This window comes from Glandiceps talaboti, chromosome 3, assembly GCF_964340395.1.
Source record: "Glandiceps talaboti chromosome 3, keGlaTala1.1, whole genome shotgun sequence".
NCBI lineage: Eukaryota > Metazoa > Hemichordata > Enteropneusta > Spengelidae > Glandiceps > Glandiceps talaboti.
Window position 1 is genome coordinate 744,179 of NC_135551.1, and position 15,717 is coordinate 759,895.

Sequence of the window (15,717 nt, forward strand, 5' to 3'; positions counted from 1 at the left end):
AAACAAAATGGCTGCTAGGCGGCCATATTGGATCGTATCATGACAACAATGAATATGCACATGTATGTCATAGAACACTGTCCTAATACCAACTTTGAATGAGATCTGTTAAAGCATGTCTGAGTTATGGCTCTAGACAGGGAAAATTCGCAAACAAAATGGTTGCTAGGCGGCCATATTGGATCGTATCATAAAACAAATTGATGTGCATATGTATGCCATAGTATGTTGCCCCTGTACCAAGTTTGAAAAAAATCGGTCCAGGCATCTCCAAGAAACAGCTGCGGACGGACGGACGGACGCACAGACGGACGGACGGACGGACGGACGGATGCACAGAACCCAATCCATAAATCCCCGTTCCGGACTTCGTCCGCGGGGACTAATGAACCATAAAGTACTTTCCCCTTTCAAAATGAGGTAATTTTAGAATGATTATTATCATTTTTATTTACGTTTGACGATGTCAAAAACAATTTCTCAACTAGACACTCAAGGTAATACACTCACAAAATACCATGGCAATCTGTCCAGCGGTTTTTTACTTTAAGTTGTTCACACACACACACACACACACACACACACACACACACAGATAGCCAGACAGACAGACAGACAGTTTGCCATGCCTATAGCACTACTGAACCTTATCAGTTCAGTTGTGCTAAAAAGTATTGTAAATAAAAACAAAGCTACAATTATTGTTGATGCAGTAACTGTAGCGGTTTCACTATGATGTCACTTCTGGTCCACTGCAGATCTACCATGTGTAAGCTCCTATCAAAAATGTGTTCAGGATCCTGAACACATATTCAAACTTTTTTTTTGTAGACAATACATATGTATCCCTCACCTCTTTGACAATCAAGCATATTCTATTTTAACCTATAAATGCGTTACACTTGATCAGATTAATGCTATTTTCAAGTAGAAATCGCATTATACATGTATTCTCAAAGTTTCAGCTAACTTTTTAAATTCGGCAGACATGTTGACAAATATGGTGCATGCTCCATGTACTAGAACGACATCGTAATGGCTGCCAAGAAGGACTCTGATGTAGCGGTTTGGAATACTTATTGCTGTTTTGAACACGATAATTAACAGATTTGATTAGTACGTAGAAGTGAATTTTGGTAATGAAGCGATAATGAAGCTACGGAATTGACTGTTTTTATGAGGAAACCTTGGAAATAATTGCCGAGAGTCTATAGATTCTCCGGGTTTGTTAATAGAATTGCAACTTTGTGTTTCTTTGCAAACCCTGTAAGAAAATAAACAGTGAAACGAACAATGTTGAGTCACACAAAATAAAATACATAATTATGTATATAAAAAATTAAAAAGTACACTCACTGTCATAGTTTTTGACAGGGTCATGTTATTCGATGATTATTATTTGATAGACACTGCAAAAAAGTAATACCCATCATTGTTACTTAAACATTTTCCTTAGGGTCTTTTTCAACAGGGTTTAAAGTAAGAAGAAATTTTTGTGAATGACGTAGTCCCTAATTTATAACCCAACATCGATTACTCAGTAATCGGGCGACAGTTTGGTAATTGAACATACATATTTGTCATGTAAGGTATGATTTTTGCAACTCCTTTTGATTTAAATATTGGGCAAAAACATTGGCATTGTGGTATTTTAATCACCGTTACCACACTAAAGTTGATTGTTTCTCTGTAAAGGAATTATCATGAACACTGTTCTACTACAAGTATAGTCCTGCTTGCATACGGAGTACATCGTCCCTTCCTTCTCTGTCCTGCGAAAAGCCAGCCATGAAACCTGGGCTTACCAGAAATGCTGGTAATTAAAGAATTAATGCACTCTGTGGTTAGATATTAGCAATAACTCGACTATCTAGTAATTTTACCTCACTGTGGCTACAAAAGTCTTAGTTCGGAGGACCAAAAATCTCGAAATAATACATTCAACAGTAATTTCAGGGTTCCGCCTTGCATACGATGACCTACATGGACATCCCAATCGAATATGGTGGCATTTGTAAGGTTGGACATTTGAAATTAAAACTAGAACTGGAAAAGTCCCGATTTCAACATGTTTTTTTGATCTTACCAGCGACTACTATCATCAAAGAGATGTAAAATGGGTACACATGATATTCGATCGATTGCTAATATATGATTGATGGGTATGTAATTCTTCAGTAATTGGTGCTTCTGCACTCGAAATAGGCCGAATACATTGTTCTTTGTAGGACGGTGTTGAGGGTTGTGTCAGTAATCTAGACCCATGCACCGTCTACCAGCAGGACTACTACTACAACAATCTTCTATCAAATGTAGCTCTAAGCCTGTCTCAAGCTGCCTACGAACAGCAGGACATGTCTTTTGAAAATGGCAGGAGAGCTAAAAATCACTCTCCTGAAACCATCCAGGTGAGTGGTAGGCGAGTGATTTAATACCTCTCCTGAAAATAGTCAGGCGAGTGAAGAAAAAAATTTCATTTTCATTTCTATTAGTATTTTCAAATGGCCAGTTGGCTCCGAATAAATACAATAGAAAACTTGGTTTTTAATTTCAAATTCTAACTGGTCTTGTTTTCTTAGAACGTTTTTATAAAAACATCCTACCTGAATATCTCCGCTGGAAAAATTTATAGTCGCTACAAAATACATGTTTTGGAGGGCATTGAAGAAACCACCACTTCTATTTCGCTTAAAATGCAGCTAATTCAAACTTGAGATTGTTCAAAACTACAATGAATTGACAAAAACTAACGTACCCCAGATGACAAATGCCTCCTGATGTTGAGCTTTAACGTTGACGTTAAATTGCTTGCTAATTTGACTAATTTGTAACCATTCACTCGATCCGAGACAATAAAACACATAACCCCACCTAGTACCTGCACACGGACGGTCGGTGTCACCGACTAAAGTAGCGAGATCCGTTCACGTCTGAGCAGCAGACCTACTTTGTTTTAGAAATCACGACAAGGCGAAAATTCGAGCAAATATTTTATATGTTACAGCAGTCGATAAAGTCATGGAGGTAAAACAGACGTGGTCGGCAGTTGAATAGATCATCGGACAAAAACAATGAAACTGCGTGTTGGAGATTATGAAATAAAAACCCGGGAATTTCTCTGAAAACTGCACGAGAATAATAAGATAAGATGGGAAAAATATCGACAGATTATTTTTATTTTTATTTTGTATAATAATCGATATTATTTCATTGTCATTCTTTCAATGCCCTCCAAAACGTCGCCAAGCTATTGTCGGAACTCTGGGCATGTACTTTGTGTAGCATGGACTATAAATCGCAGTTGTTGTTCATGTTCCGGAGGAGACATTCACGTAGGGTGGTCTCCAAAAACCCCGTTCTAACAAAACTAGGCCGATCGGAATTTAAAACTAAAAGCTCATCGATGGATTGCTGAAAACGAGAACTCCAAACAGTCATCGTATCAATCGTAATTGCGCAATTTGCAATGATGCGAAAGTTGAAATCTCCCTGCATACTGAGCTGATCAATATTCATGATATGCCATGACATCATGCATGTCCCGCTTCGAATACGTCACTATTTTTCCCATATTATAAGGGTAGTGCAATGCAAATTTCAGATACATAAATAGGTCATGAATGACAGTGCTGACTTCAGCTGGAGATCACCGATTATGAACACGGAAGTGTGCCACGCTCCCACCACGTAATTTTACCGAACAAACATTGATTTTTATGGTAACCACATACTGAAAAATGATATAAAATAACATCAGGCTGTTGTACAGGTTGGTTGGGGCCCACGCAAGTGGAAAATCGCTCTCGTGGATTTTAATTTGCACGAGTGGAGCGATCGCTCGCCCCTAAAGGCATGCCCTGTAACAGCCAATTTCTTTATTGAGCACAAGTGTAATCTTTCACTCCCTGCTGTTTAATTGTAAACAAATTGTTGATAAGGACAAGGCTGGCTGATCCACTACACATATGACATGTGACACACATACTCCCAGGCAGTAAACTTGAGGTGTCTGATGAATACATTAAATACAATTACAAGTGTCATGTCATAGTTGTACAGTCCACCACCCAGCCTTGTATACATTCTAAATTGTTTATTCAATTGTCTATTAATCCCTGTTGTTATCTTTGCAATATATGTGATTATTTGGCTGTTGCTATGGGCGTGGTCTTGTTGCTAGGCAAATTTACATACATTTTTTGAATGTTTATTCAATTGTCTATCAATCCTCATGGTTATCTTTGTGAAATACACGACCATTTGGCTGTTGCTATGGGCATGGTCATGGTTGCTAGGGTATTTGCATACATGAATGTTTACTCACTTGCCTATCAATCAATCAATCAAAGAGATTTATATAGTGCCAAACTCCACTACGTAGCAATGTTCAATGGCGCTTTACAAAAGTGTGGATATATAGAGATGTCAGTAGGCTCTGCTAAACAGATAAGTCTTGATTCGCTTCTTAAAAATATCAAGGCTGGGTGACTGGCGCACTTCTAGAGGGACATAGTTCCAAGCGAAGGGGGTGGTACGCGAGAAAGCACAATCACGATAGGTCTTCCGGTTACTCCGTGGTACATGAAGTAGGATTTTGTCGTTTGATCGGAGAACTCTGGATGACACTTTCAGGTTGATTAGATCAGATATATAGACAGGTGTAGTGTTGTTCAGAGCTTTGTACGTGAGTAGCAGGATCTTGTAATTGGATTCTGTAGTGTACTGGTAGCCAGCGTAATTCCATAAGTATAGGGGTTATGTGGTGATATTTCCGAGTGCGAGACACAATTCTGGCTGCTGAGTTCAGGGCATGCTGAAGTGGTAGAATGGATGAAGATGGTAGACCACACAGGAGTGCATTACAGTAATCTAGTTTTGATGTAATTAGAGCATGTATTAACATCTGACAGACTTCCTTAGTTAGATACTGGCGAATATGGCTTATTTGACGGAGGTGGTAGTAAACTGACTTGCATATCATGTGAATGTGCTTACATAGAGTGTAGTTTTCATCAAATGTTACTCCTATATTCCGTGCGGAGTTTACAATTGGAATAGAACTTGATCCAATTATCATGTGATCAATAGGACGAGGTGAACGGTTGAACTGGGACCTTAACAGAAGTACTTCAGTTTTGCCGTCATTGAGTTGGAGTTTATTTTCTGTCATCCACATTTTTATTTCATGAACCATTCCTTCCATCTTGTGTACTGTAGATAGGATGTCAGACTGGGAGAAATACTAATAGAGTTGATTGTCATCGGCATACTGATGAAAGTTGATATTGTGATTTCGAATGAGCTGAGCAAGTGGTAGGATGTAAATGCAGAACAAAAGTGGACCAAGCACTGAACCCTGTGGTACTCCGAATTGCAGTAGTTGAGTATTGGATGTTGAGCCATGTATAGATATAGACTGTTTTCTGTTCTTTAGATAGGATGAAAACCATTGCAATGGGATGTTCTTGATGCCAAGTTTAGATAACCTTGGGATGAGTATGTTGTGATCAATAGTGTCAAAAGCAGAGGAGAGGTTGAGGAGAACCATAAGTACACATTGACCAGCATCCAGTGCCTTGCAGATATCATTATTGACTTTAGTGAGAGCTGTTTCAGTGCTGTGGTGTTTTTTGTATGCTGACTGAAGTGGTTCTAGTAGTGAGTTGGCGGTCAGGTATGATGTTAACTGATGTGCAACGATCTTTTCGAGGACTTCAGATAGAAAGGGTAAGTTTGAAATGGGTCTGTAGTTCTTGAATACATTTTTGTCAAGTGAAGGTTTCTTTAGTATCGGTGTGACGACTGCATTCTTGAGAGAGTCGGGAACAGTACCAGTTGTGAGAGATAGGTTTATGATCACAGAGATGATGGTTAGGAGATTACCTTGATATTGCTTCAGAAGTGTTGTAGGGATAGGATCAAGTACACATGTTTTTGATGGCGAGTTAGAGATAACTTTGCTGATTTCTTCCTTATTGACAGAATGGAATGTAGAGAATGACGACGAGACAGCGGCATCTGGAAATACGAAATATATTGATGTATGGTGAACATTATCCAGGCTTGAACGGATAGATGTGATCTTGCTGGTGAAATAATGGCTAAACTGTTCTGTTAAATCTTTGGTTGAGGTATGGTCGGGTAGAGTCATCTCCATGTTCTTTCCAGACAGGGTTGATAGGATACGAAAAAGCGATTTCTGTTTACCTGAGTTTTCTTCAATTAGGGTGAAGAAGTAGGCTTTCTTGGCATGTCTAATAGAGTGACTGACATTTCTGCATTCATTGAGGTAGATCTGATGGGGGATCACCAGCTTTGTTCTTCTCCACTGACGTTCAGCCTTCCGTCTCTTCTTCTTAGCCATGTCGATTTCATATGTGTACCACTTGGTACCTGGGCGTATAGTCATGATTCGCTTCTTAAGTGGAGCATGATCTTGAAGAACTTCAGTTAGATGTTGGTTGTATATTGATATGGCTAAGGACAGATCGTTTGGTGGTGAGACAAATTCAGATCTTTGCTCCAGATCATGGATGAAACTGTCGGCTGAGATAGCTGAGATACGACGATAAGAAATTTCACGTTTACTAGGTTTTGGTTTGACAAGAGCAAGTTCAGCGTGAACAGGACTGTGGTCGGAGAGTTGCAGGCAATCTATAGAAACAGTATTGATGTTGGTAGTAGAGTTCGATATGATGAGATCCAGAGTGTGACCCTTTATGTGTGTAGGTTGTTTGACCCATTGGTTGAGATGGCAAGCACTGATGATTCAATTGAATTTCTGTGTAGTTGGATTGTTTTCGTCTTCGAGATGTACATTGAAATCCCCAACTATATAGAGATTTCCAGGGCTTGTAGCATATTTTTCAAGTGTGGTACTGAACTCATTCATGAACTGTGGTACCGTAAATTTATTCTTAACTGATGGTGGTGGACGATAGACAAGAATAAATTTCAAGGAGAGACGCTAGTGCGAAATAGTTGCTTCGACTGCCTCGAAAGATTGTACAGAACGAATAGGTTTCCATGATGTCAACTTCAGTGATAACCTATGAATTAGAGCCAAACCGCCACCGATCTTGCTGACCCGAGGTAGTTGTTTGTAATCATAACCTGATGGTGTACACTCAGCAATTATATGTTCATCACCGGACTCTCTTAACCATGTTTCAGTCAGTACATGAATGTCAATATCTTTATCCAGGGTTCGTACACTTAAAGCAAAACAAAATTCCAGGACTTTCCAGGGGTTTTTCGTCAGTTTTCCAGGGGTATTCATATTGATTTTGGCCATTTTCCAGGGGTGTTGACACTAAAGTATATTTTTTGAATGACATCTAATTGTCTGATGTGCGCGATCACAGAAACAAGTGTAATTTTACCCCTTTCATATAGTGTTGGTTTAATACGTCAATATTAACGATATTATCGTCATTTTATTGTATTTCGTCAAGCTGGTGCATTGATCATGTAAGATTGAGTCGCAGCATTCGTCAGTCTAATTCAGACATATCCAGAAAAATAAATCAAAAACTAAAGTTTGCCCTCGTTATTGTATGGTTTGATGTTACTAGGTTTATAAGTCACCTAAAATAATTTTTTTCTTCAAAATTTAGAATAAAAACGTCATTTACGTAACGAAATATCGAGCTATGAATAACTGAATACATTCATCGCTTGCGTCTCGATGTTTATGTACGGATGCCACGAGTTGCGGAACATCATGATTTCTCAACTCAACTTGACCATTGACGAATGTTACTGTATCGACAACATAAAACAGTAGTTTATTCTTTTAGAACATGTAACACAAATACCTATTTATCGACGACATAAAAGTCACAACCGTACTTCCACAACCCAGAAATTCAACTGCACTTCCCGAGGCCCTAGCCCTAGTATTGCCATGCCTGAGCTTGTAGTATGTCGACTCGTGCGCCGAACTTGTAACAATTTCTAATCGTGGTTGATGATGCTTTGATACTTGCTACAATGTTACGATAATCTTGTTAGCAGACCTACTGTTACCCCCAGCCGGCACTGCTAATGCAATATCATGTCCCTGAAATGACGACTGGGAGATGGAGTAGCAATATACGTAAGATCGAAACAAACACTGCGGCGCCCCCATTCAACTACGCATAGGCATGGTCTGTGGGGCAAAGTGTGTCGTGGAACGATCGTTTAACTGTCTGGGTTTAATCGGCGTGAATTTTGATTCACCACCGTGGCGAAAGACTTTGAAAATATTTTCGCCATTTCACATTTACGAGATTCAGAACCCTATGAATGGGTGGCACGAGCAAACATGACGATCGTCAATATTAATCGATCGATTGATCATGATCATTTTCCAGGGGTAGGGCGCATTTTCCAGGGTTTTCCAGGGTTTTCCAGGGAGGGTTTGAAATTCCAGGGTTTTCCAGGACTGTGCGAACCCTGTTATCTGTTATGTAATCTGCAATATCTAATGATTTACTTCTAACTGAGAGGACATTCCATGTTGTGAGTAGAAGTTTACATTTGTCATTGAGAGATTTAGAACTATCCTTGCAAGGGGGTGGATGTGTTTGAATCTGGATGATATTGTTGAAGTTCACATCCTTAGGTTTAGAACAGGAGGCAAGATTGTAGGTGTTGTGTGAATTGATAACTTTGATTGGTCTTTCTTTCTTCACACCTGCTCTAGTGCCTCTGTGAGTGGCAGGTTTGCATTGTAGGTTCAGTGACTTGATGGCATTCCAGACAGGGACAGGCAGCCTTGATTTGTAGGAGGTGTCAAAAAGTCTAAGAATGGATCTTGAATAATGCATAGTGGACCAGTTTGCATATGAAAGTAGTGTCAAAATATGAGACACTTGAGTAATTGTTTGTATGCAGATGAGAACAGTAAACAACTTACAGTCTTCTACAATTTGTGATGAAGGATTTTTCCAGTTGTAATTTTCTCCAGAAATCGACTGGTAATAAGTTTCGAAGGTTCACAAGTACGTTCTCCAGCTATTTATGCACTGGTAGATGTTATTTGACCAAAATATACTGCCATATCAGATAGGGTTGTGATTTGGGTGTGATTGACCCACCAAATATCATGGCAATCAGTTCTGCAGGTTTTGTTGTTCACACACACACACACACAAACACACACACACACACACACGCTGGGCGATCCCTCTATAGCACTACTGAACCTAAGTTCAGTTGTGCTAAAAACCTCCTAAATTTCATGGAAAATGTCATTTGGTTTGAACTGAGCTCCGGGAGAAAAATATTAATGAGATATTTGTAGATTTAAATAACAGAACGGTGAAAGGATATTCAAGTGATTTTGTAACCTCTCCGCGTATTTTGCTTCAGCGAAAACCGGAAAACACCGACAACTGCGGCTGTGTTGTTACAAACGGTAACTTTGAAATCGCCAATAACAGTGCTCTCAACACGGATACCACTAGAATTGTATTGAATAAAAGCTTTATCACCCGAGCTTTCGTTCGAATGCTTGAGCATGACAATACCATACGACAGTTCCAGAGAAAACAGCAGGGATCGCGTGACGACTCGATATCTGTCCAAAAACTGCGACAGTGAGTGTATTAGTAAGTAACGACAATGCTACAATTATTATTGCAGCTACAATGTATATTGCAGTATGGAAGTATAACTGTGGGTACTATGATTGCAGCTAGTATCCGATGAGATATGTCAGATAAATGATCGTATGTTCACTAACCTGGGATCACTTACTAGATTCGAATGATCCAAAGAGCTGCAACACAATTCAGTGGTATAAACTTTTAAGTTGTTATTTAGTTGTAACAGTTTGCATACGGCTGTAATACTAATACTATTACTAATAGTACTTCCGTATTCACGGTACTGAATACAGTGTAGTACACTCACTGTTGCCGACAACGAAAATATTCCAGACATCGAAGATTTCGCGAATAAAAGGATACTTTCCATCTGGGAAGTCATCTTTGTTGTTCAGTCTGGTGGAGTATATCCCCAACCTTTTGGAAAGATCTATATATGAACCAAATAAACAGGTGAGAATGACTCACACAGCCCCGTTACGAGACTAACCTCTCAATTTTTATTTTGTTGGGTGAGGTCATGAGCACATATATTGATGACATCATCAACATCCGAGTAAAATTAAAGAAGTGTTCTGCTCGGATAAACCTCACGTCTGCGACTGATTTTACTTTAACTTTTTTCTTGAATATTCTTTAAAACTATTTCTAGTTGATTACTATGCATAGCAGAGGAAAAGATTCAGCGATTAGAACTGGGAAAAGAGGAGACGAGTGCCAGGAGCTTGTCACATGATTTTCTATTGCGCATGCCCGATGGCAGCCATGTTGCTCACTTCCTGCAGGAATTCAGAGTTTTTAACGAAATTATAGATTTAAAGTTAACTACGTCAAATTAACAACTCTTTGTTTGTGTGTTATCAAAAGAAGACTGACGAGATGTCTGCCACGTAGTTAAAAGGTAAATATTTAGTATTTAGTAAGTAAAGAAATCAACGATATCTGAGTGTCCCTGCCCTGCAACTCTGCGAGAACAGTGAATCCGTGATGACGAAACAGTACACTACACTGCAGAGTCTATCGTAAAGTTTAAAAGTTTACGAGATCTTTGACAACCAGTATTGGTGCTTGTACGTCTACGATACAGATACAGATAGAGATTGACTGTTGCATATTGAATACGACTACCATAAAACTGTTTTTGGATTCTCAAATTATGATATTGCTCTTGCTTACAGCAACAAGACAGAGCTGTCACCAGTCAACATGGGTACATACAGAATAAACAAATATAATATCTAGGATAATCCCTGCAGCATACTCTATAGATGAGTAAGATAATGACAAAATAAATAAATGTATCACTGTGCTTTACAACATTCAAAATGACCAAAAATGTTCATCAGCCTTCTAGATCAAATGGTCAGCTGTAACTATGGAATTTGTCATTCTGATGAGGATTGGCAACCAAGACAGATCGAAAGCTCAATGCTAAAAAACTTTGAAGTGCTTTAATGTGTTATGACCTTCGTAAATCAACATTCAAAATGATTGCAAACAAGTCATCATGTTTATCTTAACAAGTGTATAGCACAGCTACCAGTGACAAAGTGTATAGCACAGCTACCAGTGACAAAGTGAGTTGATTGGAGAAATAAACAAAAAGTCAAAAGCAAAATAGATATTCATATTGAGGATAAAAAAAAATAGACACTGGTGTGAGGTCATGAAGGTCATGATTACATTGAGGTTAAAAGACATTTCCATGGTTACAGTGATCACTTTGGGTACAGCTTTACTTAAGTTCCAAAATGTGTAAAAAAAAAATAAAAATAAATAAATACCCAACCAAACTGTTGGATGGGAAGGGGCTCTTTAGTTTCTGTAATTTGCTTATTCACAGTGTTGATATCAGCCTGTACATGTGTGTCTAAAATAAAGTATTGTCTAAGTATGTAAAAAAGAGTCTAAATTGAGTTTACAGTACTACTGAAATATCATTTTAATGGGGTGTACAATGTAGTGTGGGGTTTGTCACATTGGCTGCACACCATATGTATTTCAATAGTGGCAGCTAATTAGGAAACCATAACTTTATTTAACTATGCTTGAATTTATACCATAACAGTCAGTGAAATCAAGTTCTTATCAAATGACTGTTTCTGATACCTTCTATGTAGTCTTCAGGATTTTATTTACAAAGGGACTTCACTGTACTTGATTTACATGCCAGATTCCCTTGTGAAGGTAGAATGTTTACATGTATGATTTAGAAAATTAATGAGTTAAAATGATAGTGTCTGATGACTATGTTGATATCATTTTGACAATGATTGAAATTGTTTGAAAGGAAACATTTGTTTTGTCAAGAAGGTCATTAGAAAAGGATGAGGGCACAGGCTTTTTCATTGTATTCACAGAGAGAATACAGAAATTACAAGAGTGAGTTGCTAAGATCTACTAATTCTGATGCATATTACATGCCACGAATCTTGTTTTGATACCCATTCCTCCTCAAGATAGAATGATCCGTTATGATCACTTTTGGTGAGCCCCAAACCAGTGTTCGATCTATTGCCTAATTTGTACAAAACAATCATGATCGGTGCACTTTTGGTCTGTGTGTGTGCCAATTTGGGTGCAAGAAACTTGCTGGTTGATGATGTATGAGGCCAGCTGAAATTTTGAATTTCCCTTTTTGCTTTTCCATGCACTTTTTCACTTTTGAATAGTTCAACTTTTGAATCACAACTTTTGAAAATGTTTTAAATCGGCTTAGTAGTTGTTGTTTTATGGTAATTCCAATACTTAGTTATAGAGTAATTGTGTTGAAAAACAGTGCTACATGTATATTATGTAATAGGGAACAATGAGGAAAAAAATACATAATTTGAGCAAAAATTGTTGGCAAATTTGCTATATATAATTTTGTGAAAAAGGCATCTATTGAGCTGAAATATTGCAAAGGATAGTTTTCTCATACACATCAATATATGCGGTGATTGGGAAGTCTCAAAACACCAATGTGACAATGGTCCCATTCCAGCAAAAATGAATGGGCCATTTTCAATTTCAATGGGCCATTCAGAAATTCTAATGGGCCCAAGTGAGCATTCATGATCCAACAATAAAGCGAAATAGTTAAAATGAAGTAACCATCAATTCTACATTTTTATTGACAAAATATGAGCTCACACATAGGGAGGTTTCAAATGTGAAAGATGCATCTTTCAATCACAGGTCATTACATAACAGTTAAGGTGTTTGTGTGGGCTAGGATGTCAGGTGAATTTATCAATAAAACTATGTAAATCCACTCATACATTTTTATTTAGACGCACTGGAGTCGGAACTAGCAAAGGGCATACTGCCAATAAGCAGTAACACAGCCACAAACTTTGACCAACTAAGAGTAATTGACATTTTGCTGGGGAGTCTGATGCGCCCTCTACGACAACTTCCTGAGTAACACACACGGGGAGTGTGAGAGACTGCTGTAAAGATGTTTTAGTATATTAAATGCCTGACTGTAAAACGTTGAGTGTCGGCATTTTTGTCAATTGTTATAAATTTAAAGAAGAAAAAAAAACATTTGATGGATGACAATTTTTTTGTCATTGTGAGCATGTGCTTCTGACAGAATCAGGTGCCTGCAGAATTATCGCCCACACTCCGAGTTTAGCATAAGTTCAGAAGTACGGCGTCGATGTATTATGTACACACGATCTCATCAAATGATTTTCCTTCCACGTTTAGTTTTTCAAAATTCGGTGAAGGCTGTTTTATGATTGATTAAACTTGTTCTATTTCCAAAACCCATGGTGTCATCTCTGAAAGCAGTCAAACTACATGTATTACTATTCACGTCGTATTCATTTCTAGACTAAGGCAAATACAACACCACCGTGTCACATGGCGAGTACGAGTTCACATCGACACAACCACAAGCGATGTATTTCAAAACAAATGCATGCGGTACGGTGAATACTGATCGAGCCAAGTTTGGTCTCCGTAGCGGTAAATATAATCCCAGTATGTCTCTACGATGTTAGTCGATGTCATGACTAGCTGATAGTTAGTCTATCAGCTAGCTCTCGGATGTTCTTCCGATAAAATACGACACACAGCCGAACAACGCTATCGAGGATGGAACATCCGAGGTCTAGCGAATGTCATCAGGATATAAATAACTGCCAATCAGAGAACCGTATTAGCGACAAGCACAAACAGAGGACAATAGCTAAATTTTCATGCATATTCATCTTAAGGAGGGGCTTGTAAAAATAACCACCAATGCGTTACCTAAAATGTGTGAATGACAACGTCTACACACTCATCAAACACAATTACCATAAACTGATAAGACATAGTAAGACATAAATGTGTTTGTCAACACCTGCATGCAGAGATTGAATATATTAAAGTATATATATGCATATATGGCCCAACCCACCGCTTATCGTAATCTCAATGGAATGTTCGGTCTGAAAATGACATTCGCTAGACTGTTCGGGCAGGCCCTCACATGCGAACTTCGTTCGCTTATAGTTATAGCATCAAAAGAAAGTCCGAACGTCTAGCAGCAAGACTAGCTGATAGTGCCAACAAATATTGAACATTTTATGAACGGCTTAATAGATACACGCTTTCCTGAATAAAACAACCATTTTCAGATTGCATGCCGACATGGGCGACACATCAAGTAATCAAAGACACAACAACAAACAAATCCAAAGCAACTGTGTTTATTTACAGCAATCTGCGGGTGGAAATCATGATTTTCCTAGGGAATGATCCGTAACACACGTCAATTAAACTGAGGACCTCACCGAAACATTGAAACATTTTAATTTTGCTCACATTGTACATTTGAGTTGTCATGGACTATCGAACAGTCATTTTCAGGAACGACGATTTGCATCAAAGACCTCATGTTTGCTTCTACCATGTGTACCACGCCGTTCACACGTGTGAGCTTACACTGTAGGCAAACTGGCTCTGTCTTCTTGGGCTAATGGAATGCGTATGGTTGTCTGCAGACACAAATTTTTCTATGTAATTTTTATTGAAAATGCGTTAAATACACAAGATCTGCTGTAGTCCGGTGCATAGTTTCAGAGGGAGTAATTCGGAACTCTCGTCTGACAATTGTCCTCCAAGGTCATGTTCATAATCTACCGTCACCCCGCACGTACAAGTTACGTCTGCAAGCAGGACTAGATATGATCACACGGAAACACTGTCCCTCCATTCTCAGCCAAGGCCTCGTAACGAAGTTTGGAACGTCTTTTACCTATTTTCGTTTTCGGCATCGTGGTAGTGTATGCCAAATATGGTAGTGAGTCTTCAAGGGTTGTCCAACGGCAGCTAATAGTTTTCATAACACGCTGTAGAAAGTAACTGAGCGACCGTATTGAAATCAAAGATACGCATGCGCAATATGCATGAGTTTGTTGATGTCCCCCTAGCCTTGACACAGATGATCGCATTACCGGAATGCTACATATTAGCAATGTAAGCGTCCATATATCAGAGTGTTAACCTGAATTCGAGCCATATTACGATTTTCATTCATTCTAGAGGGTTCAAAGAGACAGAATCACTTACGCGTTCGCAAGTATTGTCTTTACAAGTACTGCGAAATGGTTGAGAAGTTGTCAAAAAACAGGATTTTTTTGCTTTTGTGACCATTTTGATCGTTTCTTCATTTTACTCGTTCTAGCTTATTATACATGCTAGGGAATTCGGGTTTGTTTTATTTGATAATTGAGATGAAGGACGAGAAACTGGGTAGAGGGTTTTTATGTTAGTGAAACAGGCACTCGGCACTGCTTTGTTGAAAATGGGGTACACATACAACAAAAATTGCCTTTTTGACAATTAATTTGAAGCATTTTGGATCAAAATTTCAAAATTTTCAAAATTTTGACATGTATATTTATGATGACAACTGTAAAAAAAAATTGTGTAAAAAAAATCAAAATTGCCTATTACAGAGTGGAAAATATGAAAAATATGATATAATAATATACACAGGTGTCAAATTTCATCATTATTTAAACAAACTCTATTTTAATGGTTTTAATGTTATGATGAATATTAAGGGGACAAACTCAGAAAATTTGGAGTCAATATCTTTATTTTTAACAAAGTTACAACAGTATTTCTACAATAAAGAATTGGA

The 15,717-nt window shown here is 38.3% G+C and overlaps 2 protein-coding genes across 2 annotated transcripts in view; one reads left to right on the forward strand and one right to left on the reverse strand.

The window, feature by feature from the left end:
- LOC144453922 (charged multivesicular body protein 1B2-like) overlaps window positions 1-10,105 on the reverse strand; it is a 32,258-nt gene extending 22,153 nt beyond the window's left edge. The window contains exon 1 of the mRNA XM_078145277.1: window positions 9,957-10,105. Within this exon, the coding sequence (XP_078001403.1) occupies window positions 9,957-9,975 (19 nt within the window). The 5' untranslated portion in view covers window positions 9,976-10,105. The remainder of the gene's footprint in view (window positions 1-9,956) is intronic.
- Window positions 10,106-10,188: 83 nt separating this feature from the next.
- LOC144432809 (TGF-beta-activated kinase 1 and MAP3K7-binding protein 3-like) overlaps window positions 10,189-15,717 on the forward strand; it is a 93,315-nt gene continuing 87,786 nt past the window's right edge. The window contains exon 1 of the mRNA XM_078121089.1: window positions 10,189-10,494. The gene's annotated coding sequence lies outside the window, so the exon portion shown is untranslated. The remainder of the gene's footprint in view (window positions 10,495-15,717) is intronic.